At 45.9% G+C, this 19259-nt stretch overlaps 1 protein-coding gene across 1 annotated transcript in view; it reads right to left on the bottom strand.

Moving 5' to 3' along the window:
• SLC4A11 (solute carrier family 4 member 11) overlaps positions 1-17453 on the bottom strand; it is a 94548-nt gene extending 77095 nt beyond the window's left edge. Inside the window, exons 1-2 of the mRNA XM_019474975.1 lie at positions 17181-17453; positions 4010-4060 (exon numbers count right to left, since the gene is read on the bottom strand). Of these exons, the coding sequence (XP_019330520.1) occupies positions 4010-4060; positions 17181-17403 (274 nt within the window). The 5' untranslated portion in view covers positions 17404-17453. The remainder of the gene's footprint in view (positions 1-4009; positions 4061-17180) is intronic.
• Between the last annotated feature and the right edge of the window lie 1806 nt (positions 17454-19259).

The following is a 19259-nucleotide window of genomic DNA, read 5'->3' as shown; positions in this document are numbered from 1 at the left end:
ACACCACACATACCAAACTGAACTGCAAACTGAAAAACAAAAACAAGCAGATAAAATATATCCAAACATCCCAAGCCAGACTGAGGCCTTGGGGCCCTTCAACACAACTGCAATTTATTGTGCCAGCAAAACCAATTAATAAGTCAGAAGAGACCAAGCAGTGAGGGATTTGCTCCAAAAGACAAAAATTTATGCTGCAGTATCTGTTGAGCCAGCTTTAAAACAATGCAACCATTCAAATATCCCCAGCACTATACTGGGACTCACTCCTTTGGATTTTGCAAGAGGAACTAGAAAGCCTCTGGTTTTGTGTCTTATCAGGGAAAATTCTTGGGTCAATGAAAAAGCTCATCATACATTGGCAGAATTTAATCACTTGCAGCTAATACCAATGCTTTTAGAGCTAATCCACTTGTAGCAGGCACTGGATACCCCACCACCACCAAGGAGGGTGCAGGAGGCTGACAGCCAAGAGACAATGTGGGGCTTGATGAGTAGTTATTCTGAACATAGATTGCCAAGCTGCATTTCATCAGGACTCCAATTATCTTCAGGTTTGGATTGGGTCTACACAATCATCTCATTAGTCACTTAAATTTGCCAGGAAGAAAACTCATCTGACAGAACAACCTTGCTGAAGATTCAATTGACTTCACCACTCAGCCTGCTCATGGGGTGGGTAGGGGGACACCAAATATTACCGGGCCATGCCAGATTTTGTTCATTTGCTTAGGCAAGAGGCTTGTTTCACAGACTCAAATGAATGAGTAAAAACACAGATTTTCATCAGCAAGGTATGTCAGAGGACAACTTAAAACTGACAACATACATGGGTTGAAGACGGAACATGGCCAACAGCTGCCATCATACCTGCTGCCACCACACTCTCCATCGGAAACTTCTAACTGGGCAGGCACAAACTTATTTCCTTATTTTTCCTCTTAACATTGCCTCTACAGATCTTTTTCCCCAGTCATATTGTATGCATTTACCTTCTGCAGTGCACTAAAGGCCACAGAAGCAGCTTTCAGTGAAGTTCTTCCAGCAATAGGGGAAAAGCAGAGTACACTGGAAACTGGAACTTGTAGCTAAAGACATGAGCTCCTTTGATTAACCTCCCAGGTTTTTAACCAGTTAAGAAGTTATCAAATCAGTTGGTACATGGTTGGGACCATAACAACCTCCTGAGCTTCCAGAATAGCCATATATTAACATACATTCACTAGAAAATCCTTCCCAGGCTTTCCTCAGATCCTCAGTAATTAACAGAGCTAAAAATTATTAAATACTTCAGTAAGGTTTTTTTATGAACAGTAAATATCCAGGAGATTCTTACAAAGCACTGCTTTGGTGCTGCAGCCAAGATTACCCTCACTATAACGGTTTAAACTAAAACTGAAGTCTCAACTTTCAAGTTTTAACATTGCTGCAGCTGCTATTGAGAACACAACAAGGGTAAGAAAAAAAGTTAGCTGGCAAAGACACAGTCTCTGCACAGAGCCTCAGATATGGTCAGAAACAAAAACATTCTAATTACTAAGGATACAGAAAACCATATGTATATGCAAGATCTCAGGAGGAGATAAGGAAAAAAGCTCAACTGTGCAAAGGGCAATAGAATTAAAAGATGTTTCTCTACTGAGAAAAGGGAAAAAAATGTAAGTGCTAAGGGAATCAAAAGAAGAGGTTTATTTTTTCTTTGCCCCCCACCCCAGCTTAGGGGATTAGGTTTTTATTTTAGAGGTGTGGCAAGAGCATCTCTGTCCCCATAATGAACTGGTAGATCCGAACAAGTGGTGCCAATAAACAGCTTAATAATTACGTAGCTCCATTTCAAAACAAGCAGTTTTGAAACTATGTGAAAAGGTAACTTATTTCTCTGCGGTTTCCTCTAGCCCTGATTAAGCTTTTGGGTAAGTCTTCAAGAATCTGAGCGCATGAAGCTTCTGTACAGAGCGTGCCAAAGCACTGCCTTGCAGAGGGACGTGAATATTCGCACTGGCAACCCCCGAGATGTGCTGTCCATATATTCTGTGCAGAAACGCACAAGCCCTCAGTTCAATCAGGCAGTAGAAGGTGACTCATCACTCAACAGCAACTGAACTTCTAAAAAAAGGTCAGTTTGTAACGAGGGACAAGAATGACAGCAGATCTGGGTGTAAAATAACCAAGAAATCCACTGTATTTTCAATCACAATTAATACAGCATTCAATACTGCATGCAGGCTGAAGAGGAACTTGCAAGCAACCTTCCCTCCTTCCCCCAAACCGTGCAGAAGCATAACAGGAAAGAAGCATACACAGTTTCATTAAGTCCTTAATGGTAGCTCTAAGGTGCTCCTTAAGACGAAGGAGAAAGCTGAGTAATAACACAAATAGAGCAGAAATAAATGCTCACTGCCATGGCACCGAGTTGACAAAAAAGCATGTCTTGTAAGAGAGCTTTGCACAGGGAATGCCACAACTACAAACATGCACTCTAAAAACATCCAGATATCTGCTTTTTTTGTTTGTTTGGACAGTTCAAGGAAGACGAGATACTGAGTCCTGGAAGGGGGAACGTAGAGCCTTTCCACATAAGATGCTAGGACAGACAGATACGCTTGTGTTCCCTGTGGCAGGAGGGCTTGGGATGAAATAGGTGGCTCCAGAAGGCAGCTGCCTTTGTCCTTCCTCCAAATCACACAGCAGCATTTCTCACCAAGCCCTTACGCTGCTCTCGGACAGAAGCTAGAGGCTTAGTCATCTCTCCAGCTCCCAGCCTGGACCACCCTCTTACATCCCCAGCCCTCAAGAAAGCACCAACCACATTCCAAGGGGCCACGAGCAAGCCAGGTAAAGGTAGGAGCAGGGCTACCCAGACCTCATGCCCCACATGACCTCAGAAAACCTGCAAATACCAAAGAAATAAAACCTCCCTGAGGTCAGACATAATTTCTGCCCATCTGCAACTCAATCCAGCCTTCAGAAAAGACCTCTTGCTAGAGATGAGAGTACTTGCTTCCAGTTTCATCCTTTTACACCTAGAAATTGGCTCCATATAACGCTTTCAGAGAAGGCAAGTGAACCAGTGCCAAAGGAAGCGCTGTCAATAGCAATGCTGGATCTACTGCAGCTGACATCTGGCAGACATTCAGCTTCCCCTTCCCAGATGTTAAGCTAAGACTTGGCCCCCTGGAACAAGATGGATGAGCCTTCTGACAGCTACAAACATCTACAGGCCTAAAGAACTGAAGCATTTTAGTCTTCTGCTCTCACCATTTGGAAGTCCTGAATACTCCAAGCACTGCTCCTTCTCAAGGGCAAGAAGCCCCAGGCCCTTAGAGGCTACATCCTGAAGAGGCTGGTCTTGAGTTGAACTCTCAAGGCGATCTCTCCCTAACAACCCTCACGCATGCTATTTCTCCAAAACCAGTAGAGAAGTTGGGACTTCTCTGCACTTCAAGTTTGGTTGTACGATACTTTGGCCCTTTATCAGTACAGTATCTCTGACAGCTCAGCCACCTTTGTTGAGGCAGATGATACAAGTTTCCAAACGCCACAACTTAACCTTTGCTTCAAAGAGAAAAATCTTAGAGAGCACTTTGCACTAAAAGATGCATTTACCAGAGCCATCCAACTTTTGCCTGATGCTCTCGGCAGGATGTCTCCAAAGGGATCTGACACCTACACACGATCTCCACTCCAGAAAGAGAGACAAGCAAATACACCTGCCAGCCTGTATTACAGGAAAACATCATGAAAGAACTTGAAAAACAAGGAGCCACCCAGAATAGTCACTGATGACAACGTGAAGATGATTATTTACTGCTTTGAATATCTAGAACATCTACAGGATTTAAAAACGCAGAGTCTGCTTCCAGCGCAAGATTGCACAACCACCGTGCAAGACACTCTTCGCATGCTGCTTAAGCTAAATGGGTTTTGTATCACCTGTTTCAAGTTCTCAGCTAGCCTTGCAGTGCAGCTCTCCCTCCAATAAGGCACAAAGAAGTCAAATAATACTTGCCACTCTCTTCAAAGAAGTATCCATTTCTTGACATCGCTGCTGGTGGAGACTCTAAAAAGACAGGAAAAAAAAAAGGAAACATAAGAATCAAGATGCTGAATGTCTTCACCTTACTGCTAAATCACTGTAAGCCTGGATTACAGCAAAAAGCCAGCCCCAAAATACTGCAGGCATCAGATTTGGCAACTTGAACCTTTTGTTTATTGACTTTAGCATTTAGCAGAATATCCTATACGGTCACTGCTTGAAAAAAGTTAAGCCATCTCAGACATCCTGGGCTGGGACCACAAAACAGCAAGACTAAAGATCAGGACAAGCCTGATCATCTCAGTGACCTATCAAACCTGAACAAGGACATCCAAAAATAATACAAGCTACACATCTGCAAGGCTTCTATAAAAAATACAAGCCATAACAAAGTCCAGGTTCTACCTTATGTTCAGATAAAAAGAATCAGTTTATTTTAGAAGAAAACAACTCAGTTTAGATGAGAAAGGGATTTCACATCCTATTCTGCTGCTCCTAATCTTTAGTCTATCCCAAAACAGTGCTTGGCACTTGAAGATAAGCATCAGAACGCTGTAGCCTTCCTTGGCCTGCTTCCTGAGCAGGGGTCCTGCAGCAAACACCATCTGCACCAACAGGGTCTCATGAGGAAGCCACAAACGGGAAATGACGCTTGACCAAGAGTGAACCCACAAATGCAGCAGCACCAGGACCGAATCCCCATGATTCATTACAGAACATAATTTATTTGTTAGTGAGTCAGTTCTGCAATTAACTGCTGGCAAATTGGGTATTTACCATGCAAAGAGATGTTCAAACAGCATAGGAGCACCTGCTTTCAGGTGTGATCAAAGTCTGGTACCCAAGCCCAGCCTGGCTGTTTTTAATACTAACAGTATTTGACAGCTCAGACTGCGTGGGCTAGAAGCACCAGCTTTTCTGTACAGGTGTATGCCCCATTTTATGGTGCGCTAACAGAGCTCTTTATTTCAAGCCTTGAGCAGGAGTCACCCAAGCAGTCCCTTAAAAAGCCGCTACTAGATGCTGCCTCTTTATATGCTTCTTCCCAGCCAAAATGCAATCAGAAAGAGGAATAGATTTGCTCCGTCTTTCCCCATTTCATTAGGTTAATCAAACATTACCTACGCAAGCCTGGGATGAATTTGGGCCAACAAGGAAAGCGGTTTTGCCTGCTTTATTGTTCTACAGATTAGGCTTCCTGCTTTTCGTTTGAGGTATGAGACTGTTTCCCAAAGACCCATTCTCTACCCCATAACTTTTGGCTTACAGGTTAAGTGCTGCTTTTTTTTTTTCTTCCCCTTTTACAGTGTGCCACGTTTTCAAGCATCATAATTCATCCTGGTCCACTGGGAGCCTTTGTGCACCAAACGGATACAAGCCACACCACTGACGGCAGCACCTTCCAACCCTAACACTCGTCACAGCCCAGCGTGGCTCAGACCTTTCAGTGCAGACAGCATTTGGCTGCACAGGTTCCTGGAGGAACACCCTGATGACCATTTAAAAAAAAAAAAACCAACAAAAAAACAAAACCCCACACAAACCCGAGGGCAATTCAAGTATCTGGTCCAAGAGAGAAACACAATGTTCCAATTTCATCCCAGAACAATGGGTTGGAGGAACAAATGCACCGTGGCCAAGGGGCACCCATTACAATTGTTTCCCTCCACCTGGAAGGGAAGGAGAAGATCCATCCAGACTGATTAGCATGCTAATGATCAAAGGAAAGTTTTTTAAAGAGGCTCTTATTGTGTAATGAGTGCATTTACGTATTTCAGAGAAACAAACAAAATACGCCTAGGCAGACGGATTACCCACGGAACTGACATTCCCACCAGGATGGTATATCAATTTCTCATTTCTATTATGGCTTCGGAGGGAGCCTGAAGCAACATGTTCATCCTTCACTAGGCAAAATGAGACACTGTTTGCTTTTTCTTTAACTGAACACACCTATTTCTATGGGCTGATAATGCCCAGTGAGCAGGAATTCACAGTTGGTTGCTTTCTTCATCAGAAATACCTTCTAACTGCAGTGTTGCCTGGGTTGATATCGCACCTTTACAGGAGACTCTGGTTTGGTCGCTGCTTGGACTAGGCGTGAAAAGGGCAAGGCTGGGGTATTACATTTCATTAGGTGGCACTTGCTCCTCTGAGTCACTAGTGAGCAACAGTCCCCCAGGCAACATGCTCAGGCAATTATGTTGGAGGTGCTGTTTTTTCAGATGAGTCATAAAACAGAGGTCTTAACCTTGTAATTAAGGATGCAATGGCACGTTTGGGAAAAAAAAAAAAGTCAGGCATTCACCCTACTACGTCCTGGCTAAATCCCAGCACTGGTAATTTGTCTTCTCCCTACATAATGCTGTCCCATAGCACCAACGGGGTTCAGACTTCAAAACAGTCTTGTTGGAGCCTTTTGAAAAGCTGTTACAACCCCCACGGAAGGGGCTACGCATATTAACATTGGGAACGGTGTTTAACGTGCCCAAGGAGGTAAAAGGTGATGGGGTGTTTACACAAGTCCAGACACATGTGCGGAGCTAGGGGACTAGCTTAAAGGTCAACAGATTAGCAGAAGTGGAGGTAGGAAGGGTAAATTGGGGGCTACATCATCTGCATCTCTGAGAATCTAGAGAAAGCAGTATCCATCTAACTTTTTAACTGAGCAGAACAAAGGAGACAGATTTGGGAGAGAGGGCAAGTGATATCTTTCCTCCTCACGCATCAGCCCCCTTCTCCCTATATTTCCTCAATCAGTTAAGCTATGCTTGCTTGTGCTAATGTTTATGGGATGCCAGCTAAGGACAAGGCCAGCTAGACTGTGCTTAAGTGCATGTTCAGTAGCAGTCGGCAAGGCAAACATCAGCAGGCTCCACATGCCTCTCCTTTCACAAGGCTTATGGGATTTTAATATCCAAGGTCTCAGCTCCTAGTCGTGTTTTGCTGAAGACAGGAGCAATGGGTTAGAGTTGTGCAGAACTGACAGCAAGCCAGAGTCCTCTTTTCTCTAGCAATAAGGTACATACCCACAGCCTGACGCACACACCCCCCAACCTGCATTTCCTCTCCCCATCTCACCTCGATTCTTGAAAAAAAAGAGCTCAACTAAGGGGCAGTTATAAAACACTGCGGTAATCCATGCAATTGTTTAGCTTAGGGAAGCCTGGGCAGGAATACAAGTCTCCAAATACATTAGAGATCAACATTACAATGCTCCAGGCTTTGCCTGAAGTTGCAGAAGTGTTTCTACGAAGTATAAATCAGCCCCTGCTCGAGCCTTTGCAGGCTGGAGGACAAGACCTACAGTCTGGAGAGCGCTTTTACCACAGGGTGGGAGTTCCCCCTCTCCACACCAGCGCACCACGTCCCTCGGATCCACCAAACCCACGTCTGTAGTTCCTTTCCCCCAGGTTTTCTTTCAGATTTCAGCAAATAAAAAAAAATACAAAGTAATTTCAGCAAGACATAAGGTCAGGCCTTCTAGAGACAAAGCTGGAAAGCATTACCCTGAGGAGCTAAGACAGACAACACGGCAAATTCGCACTTGTACCTCTAGCGTCTCTCACAGAGAGGTCTGTGTCCTCACTCTCCAGAGTCTGCTTTCTTATCCAACACCTACAAGGACAACCAGACTCTCCAATTGCTCTCCCTGTCCAAAGGCAGAAAAAGATACCATCTTCCATTATCTGCCAAAAAGCATGTGGTATAGCTGTTTTGACAGTTTATGCAGTGCTCTTCATTTTTAAGAGTTAATTTACTCCAGCAAATAAGTTTCTACTGCCACCCCACCTTATTCCCTACAGGGATGCCTATTAGATGAGACTAAATTGGACAGGCATTAAAAGTGTCACCACTTAAGTTGCTTTTTCAAAGAAAAGCTTCTGACTAGTTTCTCATCCCTTTATAAGCATTGAATTCAAAGGTAAAAGCAAAGAGCTGAAGCACTGCAAAATGGAAAACAAAGCCTATTTCTCTAGGCTCGGGAACACAGCTTAAGATTTCAGAAGTCACTGTCCTTTGACTTGAAGCTACTGCAGTGACTTCAAAAGCCACCAAGGGGAAGGCATACGGAGTTTACGTCTTAACTGTTGCTAGGACAGTCAAGTTCACTGTAGTTTAAGGTGCTTGGTCTTAGGAGTAGGACAAATCAGAGGATCTGCAGTAGGAAGTATCAGACCAGAAGGAGGTATACTTCCTGATTTCTTACATTCTTACCATTTTTCCATTTGCATTTAACAACAAAACCAGACAAAACCCTACCATGCCATCCTCCATTATTAAATTCCTGTGGGAAACGTGTCTCAGATCTAATAACCCATTTTAACCCGCTTCTTTTAAGGTTAGTAATAAGTTCTCTTGAGCCTTGCAATATTAGTGGATTACAAATAAAAACACATTCTCTGGATACTTCGGTAACTCAATTACAATGTTCTGCTGCTGGCATCTTCCAAGTAAACAGCCCTCTGCAGCACAAGCCTTATATTGAAGCAAAACATAGCTCTCTAACAAGTTTTCTACAAGTGGCACTTACAGACTTCGGCTTTTATGACTTCCCTTCAGTAAACCTCTCCAAGTTCTAGTGTCTTGATATTTAATTGGGGTTTACTTTGAGACACCACCATTTTGAAAGAGCTGTTGGAAAGGTACTTTTTCATTTACAGGCCCTTTAATATCAGCTGCTCTTGGGTTGTCTCTGAACACAGGCAGCCTGTACATCTGGACCATTTAGTTACCCCATAAGTACTGATGGGAAAACATTGGGTACCTTCATCATCTTTTACTCAGGGTGTGCTCCAATATCCCAATTTCCACCACCTTCTTCAACACTGCTTTGCTGAAGCTGAGGACATTTCTGACACTGATAAGCAAATGCAACGTCTTGCCTTAAAGTTGATAAAGCCAAACACTTGAGCCTCAGAACAAGAAGTTACAACAAAAATCACTTGTTCAGCTGAAAAAATACTTTAGACTTTCCCAATTTCCTCCCAGGAGGAATGAGCAATTCTCAGCATGACAGACTGAACTGCCCAGTTATCTGGGAAAAAACAAAAATCTACTTGCCAGAAGACATGTAGGGCTTTAGCTTTGAAGCAAGGTTTTGGCCACTTCGAGCTGACTTCCAGAAGTTTGTCAGTCAGTGCTAAAAGCGTCCATCACTACCGTTAAATAGTTGGGCACCAGCTTCCCTGCGTGATGGGGAACATCGCAGTTGGTTGCACTACCTCAAACAGATCCGGGACCAAGTCCAGCTTGAACAAGTGTATTGTCTCATCTAAGGCTTAGATCTGGGGAAAGATAAGTCTACCCCTATCCAAGGCTCCATCAGACCTGGTATTTAATATTGAACTCTGAGCCTGCTTTTTATTCTTTGTTCTCTCCACCCCACCGTGAATTAACATCACAGGACAAGGGAGTCTGCGGCAGCACAAGTGACCAGGGAGCAGCACCCAGGTTCATGCGATTTGGGGCAGGGGGAGAGCCACAATTTATGTGCTTCAGATACCTAATAACCAAACAATGCTGCTCCCTTCCTCCACCCAAAGTCAGCAGAAAACCAGACAGACTTAAAAGAAAAACCACACACAAAGAATAATATCCCAAGGGAAACCTGCAGGAGAGGACTTTTTTTTTTTAAATTATGTGGAGCATTGATTGAAAGGAGCTTGCAACTAGAGAGTCTAAAAATCTCTGTATGCAGCAAGAGCTCAACAGCAAGAGGATGAGGAAGCTTCAGACTCCTTTCGTAATGCAAAACTGCATCACCGCAGAACAGGAAAAGAGCTTGACAGGCAGCAAATCTGATCACACTGACTAGCTGATCGGGTCCAAATACATCAATATTGCAAGATTCTCCCACATAGCATCGCTTGTACTCATAAAAAAAATGAGATTTTGGCAGTTTTCAGGGAAGAACCAAGCAGCGAGGTCTCCTGGTGGAGAAATTTGCTGCAAATTATTTAAAGCCATTCAAGTCAGCAAGAATGAATGGACAGCAGCATGCAAAAAAGCTGTTTTGCCTTAAGTTACCACTTCTCATTTCTATCTATACCTTAAGCAGCTGATCCCTTCCCAGAGCCCTGCATACTTCAACTGGAAAACGCTGGTGAAAGCACAGCTCATACTGGCACAGTCAGAGGTGAGAAGCATGCCCCTGTGCTGCTGTTCTGGGCAATAACAATTGACATACAGGACAAGAGCTTGAGATTTTACCTGTTTTTCTCTACACCTAGAGAGGTGTGACAAAAAAAGGAAAAAAAAAAGAAACCAAACCACACAAGTCCGGGTTTCAAAAGCGATCACCGTAACTCAAGGAAGCGCAAGATGAGTAAGGCATGCTTGTTAATACTTGGGCAGGAAAGTGCCTGGTAAATACGGTGTATGAGCACTGCTGCCTGTGGCAAGCCCAAACATAGACCTTTCCCCAGAAAGCACCAGTTTGCATTGGTAAAGGCAAAAGAAAACATAACAGAAAACCCAAGAGGGGTAAAAAGACCTTTTGTAAGTCATTAAATGGGAAATACCAGCACTCTGCTGCCTTCCAGGGAGTTTTGTCTTGAAGGGATAAGAGTCAAGATCAACTAAAGGACTCTTCTTCTGCAGCTTTACAGCCTCGCTCCCCTTGCGAGCGCCACACGTGCCTTCTCTGTGCAGCCACATGTCTGTCCACATCTCATCCCAAGCAGAGGCTGAGAGGGATAAGCCCTTCTTTCATGAGACACACCAGAGCCCTATCCCTCCTCAACTTGTCCTTCATTCATCTCAGTGGCATAGCTGCGGGGAAGGGCTAAGCAGAGCCCCATGACAAGCTATTCAGCTCCACAAAGGACCAGCTGTGTTCCTCCTCCCCCCGATTATATTCACATGTCCATCACACATGTGGAAATATCTTCCCAATACTGCTTTCTACAGCACTATTTGAAGAGTAAAGAGTTAGCAGCATACTGGTCATCATGGTGAAAGCCTGGAGGCACACTCCAGCCGGTACTCACAGGAAGGGCAGACTCCCCTCTGTCTACATTCCCCTTCTGCACTGCTGCCCCCCCCCCGCTTTTCTTCTCAGTTTATCCTCCTCCTCGTGGAGCTGCCAAGCCTTTGAAAAACCACAGCCAGACACTGAAGGATGGACAACGGACTCATCATCCCCACGTGGCACGCCTAGAGGTTTAATGCAGGCAGCAGTACGGCACACCAGCAGGTGTTGGCACCACTTTGTAATAGAGCAGGGATTTTTGTTGGAGACCTTTACCTAAACGGGTTGCTTAAGAACATTGCCTGCGCGCAAACAGTTACAAGAAATCAACTTTTGAGGTCTTGAAAATGGTCTAGAAGACAGCCATGACCCAGGAAGATTTAAATCTACTCCACACCCCTTCACCTTGGTAAGCTTTTAGAAGACGATAAAGTGTCAGCCAGAGCAGAGACCAAGAAGGAAGGTGCTTTTAAGTAGCCCAATCCAATGGCAGATTGCTGCTTTAGCCGAGAGACTCAGACCTGCAGGGACACAAGCTTTGCCCTCCTTAGGCGTAGACACAGCCAAGTCCTCTAGCAATCATGGAATCATAGAACAGTTTGGGTTGGAAGGGACCTCTAAAGGCCATCTAGTCCAACCCCCCCTGCCGTGGGCAGGGACATCTTCAACTAGATCAGGTTGCTCAATCCTTACAGGAGAGGATGTTTCTGTTACTAAAGAGCACTTTTAAAGAGTTATGTATGTTTTAACATACTCTTCTTGCCACAGAATTGCACAGATGTGTCACTTGTCTCCCCTGCCCCTCTACTAGAAGAGGTATCCCTAAAGGATTTTCACCACCTCTTTGCTTCCCACAAGGATTTCATTTCCCCAAAATTCCCATTTTTAGGACTAAGAGGTCTGGATTACCAAAACTAAATATCTCTAACACCCTGGGAAGCGTCCCATTTCTCTGATTTTTTGGAGGATGTGACACCAACCCTCTGACATTTCCTAGGCTATCCCACAGTGGACCTGTCACCTGGACATAAAGCTTTGCTCCATGGATTTAAACAGTGTCCTCCACCACAGCATGACCACCCTGGGATGCCAGTCCCGATCCAGGTGGAAAACACAACTTTATAGCTTCATGGCTCAGCAGGCACTAAAGTCTCAAATCAGGGATTATATGCAAGGAGATGGATGTTCTTCTGATGAAGGGAGATGGTGTGAAGAAATCTTAAATCATAGCACGGTCACTCTGATAAATGAAACTCCAGAACTAATTTTCACAGTTGCTGGCTATGAAAATAGAAAGCATCATATTGAAAGGATAAAAGCAGGAAGCATTGTCCTGCCTACTCACTCCCAGGCAAACACACACCCACACACAAGCTCAGGGATCAGACACGTCTCCTTTCAAAGCGTTTTCCTCACTGTATTGAACAATTCCCCTCTTCATCCCCTCCCCAGCTTCCTCCAGAGCAGCCGTCGCAATAAAACCATCTAATAAAAGATCGCTGGCTGCAGCGGTGACAGCTACCAGAAGCCTCCCCCCCCAAAAAAAAAAACCCATGCACATGAAAGGTTGATGTCAGCGGTGCTTGGATTTACCATCAGCACCAGGCTGTCCAGGTTGACTCATCACAATTGAGCCCACCCCAGCAATTAATATCCAAGGGTGCCTCCCAGAGGTGAGCTGCAAGAGGAAGCGACCCTGTAAATTGAGATCCGTGCAGCTGCTTTGCTAACGGGATATCTTCTCCTCCGCCGCCAGGTTTCTTGGCCTGCATTTCATAGGTGAGCAGGACAAGCGGAGAAGTGAGGGAACGACGACGCTTTGGGATTTGGCTGGCGGACAGAGAATTCAGGCTATTTGCCTTTTATTTCAGGTTGAAGGGGGAGGTTTCGTTTTGTTGGGGCCTCTAAAAAAAGTGATTTAAGACTTGCAAGGATTTCTTGCATAAGTGCTACATGGAGAGGAGCGAAAGCAAATACCTCCAGAGATCCCACAAGCTGGCAAAGGCCCAAGAACAGACCAGTTGAGGCTTTTCAGTAGACTTTTCCTGAAACATTTAAATAATTCAGAAAGCATTAACTCTTACTGACAGCTTTTCAGACAGTTCTTTCACTTGCAGGGCCCTATCAAAAACCTCATAACTCTTATTTAAAAAAAAAAAGATACTGCAATGGCCCCAAATCTTGGTCAGAGTTGAATGCGGATTCAAAAAGGTGCCCGAGATATTTTTTCTTTGCTGAAATGCTTTCCTTGTACAGGCAGGTCTTCCAGAGGCCACCACCTGCCACTTATCTGCAGTGGTACTATGTAAAACATGCCAAAATGGTTAAGAGACAGTCTATCAACGTTTCACTTGCTTGGGGCTATTCAGAGGAAGGGAGCTGTTCCCTGCAGTGGTTCAACTGTGTTAAATACTGTAAAAAAAAAATCCAGCAGCAGCAAGGTGTAAACTATTAGCTATAAGACCTCTTCTTTGGGGTTAGGTGGAAGAGATGCTCCAGCACCACCAGTTTCACACTCTAGCACACCCCCCCCAGGGTACCAGGATCATGTTTTAGAACAAAGTGCATTTCTATAAAGTTTTTATCCCCTATCTTATTGCCACCAGAAATGAAAACAGCTGCTAAAGAGGCAGCAGTGGCTGGGCCAAGCTTTGCAGCAAAGTTATTCCTGCACCCCTTCCCACCACCACCCAGAAGGCACCTGGATGAAACAGGAGACCAGCTCTAATTCACCCAAAACCAGAAGTTTGGTCAAAAACAAGGTCTATACTGGAAGCATGAAGAGACACAGAAGGAGAGCAGTGAACCCAGCCACCTGATCACCAAACACAATTTTCAGTTGTGGTTCCAGGCAAGACACAGAAAGAAAAACATCCCTCTGCCATTAAAAGTGAAAACAGCCCAAAGGATACCCAAATGGCAGCCCAGCTGCCCTCCGCAGCCTCAACGCTCCCCCGAGAAACAGGGATTTCGAATCACGACAGGCTTGGCAGGATAACACAAATCACCCCATACGGTTTCTATGTCTAGGAGCCACGAAACAGCAGCAGTGACACCACCACAGCCACGGGCGGGGGGGGGAGAGCCAGCAGCACCAGATCCGATTTCGCTGTCCATCATCAACCCAAAATAAAAATGCCCCGGTCCGGTGGTGAAATAATTGCAGACTGACAATCCACGATAGAGTGTTATTCATTAGGACATTGTTTATGGTTCATCTACATGGCTTCCATGGCTACAGCAACAGGGATGATGTTTGCTAGCATTTTAGACAGATTACATACGTGCATTTTATTTTCACCCAGCACTGCACTTTCCCCACGTGAAACATCAGTATGTAAAGCCTCACAGACAGGCTGTTAGGATGTTTTAGCATTAGAGAAAAACCAGAACAGGTAAGGTCTCTTGTGCTCATCTCCCCATGCACATCTTGAAACTAAATTCAAACCCTGAAAGACAGCACTCTGGTTAATGTAAATTGAATTCAAAAGGTATTTCTCCATCCTTAAACACAACAGCACAGAGACATCTGGCACAGGCAATAGATATCATCACTAAGCAGCAAAGCCCACTGAAAATACATCAAGTACTGCCTTTCTTTAGTGAATTAAATAATTAAAGAGCTGGCAGAGCTGGTTTTCTAGATTTCCTGGCCAAATGCATTGCCCAGCAACAGTAGCGCTTCAATCTTGGGGTTTTGTTTTTTTAAAGACCACAACTTACCTGCACTACTTCTTTAATAGAGATGCTGTTCAAACAGCCTCGGCTCCCCTCCTGGCTGCTCCCCCTGAGCCACCACACTTGTTCCCAAATGCCACTTGCTCAGGTGGCTGAGGCGGCAACGGCTCGTGCTTTTTCAGTGGCTCCAATATTAATCCATCCAGAGCATCTTTCTCCCTCACTTCCAATTGGCGAGCAAGGAATGGGTGGAGTGAGAATGCAACCGATTAGCTCCCAGATGGGCACCTCCAACCCGGCTCTCCCAGCCGGAGCAGCGATGCCGGCAAGCCGCTAACTTCATGCCTGCGAAGCACCGCTCCGCATGCCACCGCAGCCCCGGCCAAGGCTGGGCTTCGGGTTGTCTCCTCCAGCCACCCAGATCCCGCTGCCTCTCAGAGCTATTTGCCTCCGATAGCAAGGAGGAAAATTAGAATAATTAAAGTGACCCTGCGCTTCGGAGCCGGCAGCGTTTGCTGGATGCTGTATGGAGAAAGCTCATGTGCCTCCTTAAAAAAAAAAAAAGCTTTGTGGCAGCCAGGCTCAACTGAAGTGAGAAGATACTGTACCTTACAGACAGAAGTACAGGGAAAACAAGAGGATGTGAAGATGCAGGAAGAAGCCAGGGGGGGGAACCTGCTGCTGAGAGGTAGATATAGCAAATTTCTTAAAGATATAGCTTCTGTACTCTGTGAGCACAGTGCCTGCCCGATTGCGGGGCTGGGCTCCGATGTTTTTTCCACACTACTTCAGCATGACAGTTCAGCTGCACGGGCAGCAGCGGAAGGGTTAATGCACGCATTCAATGAGGAGCCTGCATAAGGGAATGAGAAGCAGGGCAATAAGTCTGTGCTCTAACAGCAAGTTGCAGAAAATAGAGCTGAAGAGACCTCACCTCATCCGAGGAGACTAATATCCAAGCCTCTCTGCCCAGCGCTCGACTGTGCAGTGCCTAAAAAGCTTTGGAGGGAAGATGCCACATCCTCTCCCCCGGCTCCAGCCTATTCCACTGCTTCACTTTCCTTACAATTCAAGATCTTCATAACAATAAGCCAAGTCTCTCCCAGCTGGATATTTAAAGCCCAGCGGAATGGTCTATGCTGGCCAAAAAAAAAAAAAAAAAAAAAAAAAGAAAAAACCCAACCTAACTCCCCCCAAAGCAACATCAAGTCAGCCTAAGAAAAAGCAGAACCCTAAAAAAAAAAAAAAGACAGAAATGAACAGCAAGTTATCCAAATGCTAGCAAGACTGGGTCACTCCCCTACAGTAACTCTGACAATTACTGTGACTGAAGTAAAAATCTCCCAGTGATGATATTTACCAGGAGGCAGCAAACGTTTCCCAGCGCAAAGCAAGGTGAGGCAGGGCACGGCTCGGGAAGAGGCATCACTTCTAGCAGAAGGATTCAGTCAGAGCCACATACCCCCGTTTTCAGTCCCTGCTTCAGACTTGTTTCCGCTGCATGAAACCACAGGCAATGCATGTTTTTAAACACCTCCTACGCATTTTCTCTGCTGAGACTGCTCATCCAGTCTCCTCCATTTTTTTTTTTGCATACCACCTGATAAGCTTTTCCAGGTAAGGTGCATCATGTTCAGACTGTTATTAAGATGTAAAGGAAGTACATACCATGGTTCATAAAGTACTTGAGGGTGGAAGAGACCCTTGGAGGTCTCTAGCCCCACTCCTTGCTCCAGGCAGGACCACCTTCAAAGCTACAATCAGGCTGCTCAGGACCTCATCTCATCAAGCCCAATACCTTCCTCAAAAAAAGTTTTACAGTCAAGACTCCTGTCCTTGGGATCAGCACTTACAGCAGGGCTCAGCTCCTAAACCAGCAGGATTTACTGAGTTTCCCCATATAGATTCTTTGCAGTAAAGCAACGTGTAAAATTTTGAACCAAGCTGGTACTTTTAAGGTACTTCCTTGTAGCAAGACAAATCTGCAATAGAGGATCTTAACACCTTCCCCTATACCCACACTGATACCTTTAATAACAGTTTAAAGGACAGAGTTGACAGCATCACAACCCTAAAGGTGAAACGAGCCCGCCTAGCCTCCAGCAGGTATTTCAGGTTTCAAACATTGCTGGATTCATTTCAGCAAGTGAACAAGCTTATGAAACAAAAGACTGGCTAAGATCAGTTTCTATTTTTATTTTTTTCTGTGCTGAGGTTGTTTATCAGCTCTCCCTGGCCAGTCTGCACGAGGTTGTAGCAGGGACCAGAGCTGCTCTTTGGTGGAGATGACAGCGGCCAAGCAAGCACCACCAGGAGAGGTCCGAGAGGAGAGTGCATCAACACAACTGCGCCAATGCATCCACCAAGTCCTACCTGCATTGCCTCCCTCCTTACCCACCATCTCCAAAGCCCCCCCCCAAATCTCAGTGGGCTTCTCTGCTACCCCATGCCACCCATCTCCGGTCCCCAACCCTTTCATTCCCGGTCACGCACCGTCCACTGGCCCGGTCCATCTCTGTGTCAAACGTTGCGGCCACGGGGCCAAATCCTGCGAAGAGCCAGCGCTCGCCCCAAACTGGCCATAGGGCGAGCGGAGAAAAGTGAGCCGGGGGTAGCAAAAAGAAGCCGGCTCCATTAGGACGGAGAAGAGAGGAGAGCCAGGTACGAAGCAAACCGCGTCTCCCTTCACCTCCTTCAGCGGGTACTGTTGGGACATGCAGTCTCAGAGCCTTCTCCCCGAGAAGTTCCTTTTTGGAGATGAATTAGTGCAAAAAAGAGAAAAAGAGAGCTGCTCAAGCAGCCCCACTGCTGCTGTCACAGCCCAGCAGAGCACACTGGAAAGGCTGCGTCTCCAGCCTGTATTTAAACGCCCCTCTCAGAAAGCAGAGATGCAGCACAGGAAGAGACAAATTCCAGCTCTGCGTCGGGCTGATAAGCCAGGTTTATAATATTCAAGAAGTATTGGCATTACTACAATTCCCTCCCCCCCCCCCGAATATCTTGTGCAGTAGCTTGTTGTGCACAATAAGCAAAAAAAAAAAGCGCCCAATCCCTTAAAAAAAAAAATCAGCCTGTTCCAGTGGGAACAGCCAACACGTTGAATAAAACAAACACACGCGTGTTAAACCCTGGGGACGCAATTAGGCTCGGAGCAGGGGGAAGAGACATTTAACTCCTGGAGAAGATGGCAGCGGGTGAGGGGAAAAGGAGAATAAACCTGACATCCGACTGTACTCCGTGGGGTGCTTTTTCCCCAGGGGCTGAGCCCAAGTGGCAGCTCCCCCCGCTGCAGGGTGCCAGCACCTGCCCCAACACCAAAGGGGAAGGAAGGCCACCTCATCCTCAGTCCCCAGACTGCCCCCCTCCTAATTTTCCACTCCTTATCTGCCCCCATGAGTGGGTAGCACCTAGCAATAACCCACTCTGTCACCATTGCTGTTCAAAACCCACCCGCGGCATCTTGAGACAAAGCTTGCCCAGCTCCAAGCACCGACCAGCTGAGATCTTCTTTCCACCAGCTTCAAATCTGGGGTGTCCCCCCCCCGCCAGAGCCCACATTATCACTGGTCTCCATCCATCCCACCATGGTACGGCTGCAAGGATGCTCCCGGGGCAGCCACAGCCCCACAAGCCCTCCTGATGCCGTTTGCATCAGGTCCTTCAAAGCTAGAGAGCCAGAAAGCACCCGTGGGGAAGAAAGTTCCTGCCCAACGCAAGTATAAAGTCAGGGTTACCCACTCCAGTGGCTTCTATCAGGTTTTCATGCTTTTCTCCCCGTCTTCTTGCAGTTTTTCCAGCAGGGCATTTATAGGGAATGAAACTGGACTCTATTCCTTCCGTGCCCTATCCAAATCACAGCTCCCACTGCAAGCTCTGAGCGCAGACCTTTCATTATCACTGGTCTCCATCCATCCCACCATGGTACGGCTGCAAGGATGCTCCCGGGGCAGCCACAGCCCCACAAGCCCTCCTGATGCCGTTTGCATCAGGTCCTTCAAAGCTAGAGAGCCAGAAAGCACCCGTGGGGAAGAAAGTTCCTGCCCAACGCAAGTATAAAGTCAGGGTTACCCACTCCAGTGGCTTCTATCAGGTTTTCATGCTTTTCTCCCCGTCTTCTTGCAGTTTTTCCAGCAGGGCATTTATAGGGAATGAAACTGGACTCTATTCCTTCCGTGCCCTATCCAAATCACAGCTCCCACTGCAAGCTCTGAGCTTGCAGACCTTTCTTCAATAAGAGTTCGATTGAAGCCCCTAGTACTGCCTTTTTTTTTTTTTAATTGCAAGTCAGAGCCAGAGATTAATTTAGAAAGGGGGAATAGAAAAACCCATGGAGTTATAAAAGTGACAGCTAAGTGCTTTGATATCAAAGCCAACACTGACAGATGCAGAAGCCTGCAGTGCTCTGCTCCGGGCCAGCATGTCACCATGCTCTGCAGAAAGGCTTTATGGGGAGCTTATACTAGATCTTACTTAGAAAGTTATATTGCATTTAAAAAGAAGTTTTTCAGTTTCACCAGGTCCCAGCAAACTCCTGAAGGAGCCGCCTTGCGGATTTCATGATCACAAAACACT

The sequence above is a fragment of the Aptenodytes forsteri genome, unplaced genomic scaffold, assembly GCF_000699145.1.
Source record: "Aptenodytes forsteri isolate BGI_AS27 unplaced genomic scaffold, ASM69914v1 Scaffold236, whole genome shotgun sequence".
NCBI classification, from domain to species: Eukaryota; Metazoa; Chordata; class Aves; order Sphenisciformes; family Spheniscidae; genus Aptenodytes; species Aptenodytes forsteri.
This window is presented reverse-complemented; position numbering and strand designations above follow the sequence as displayed.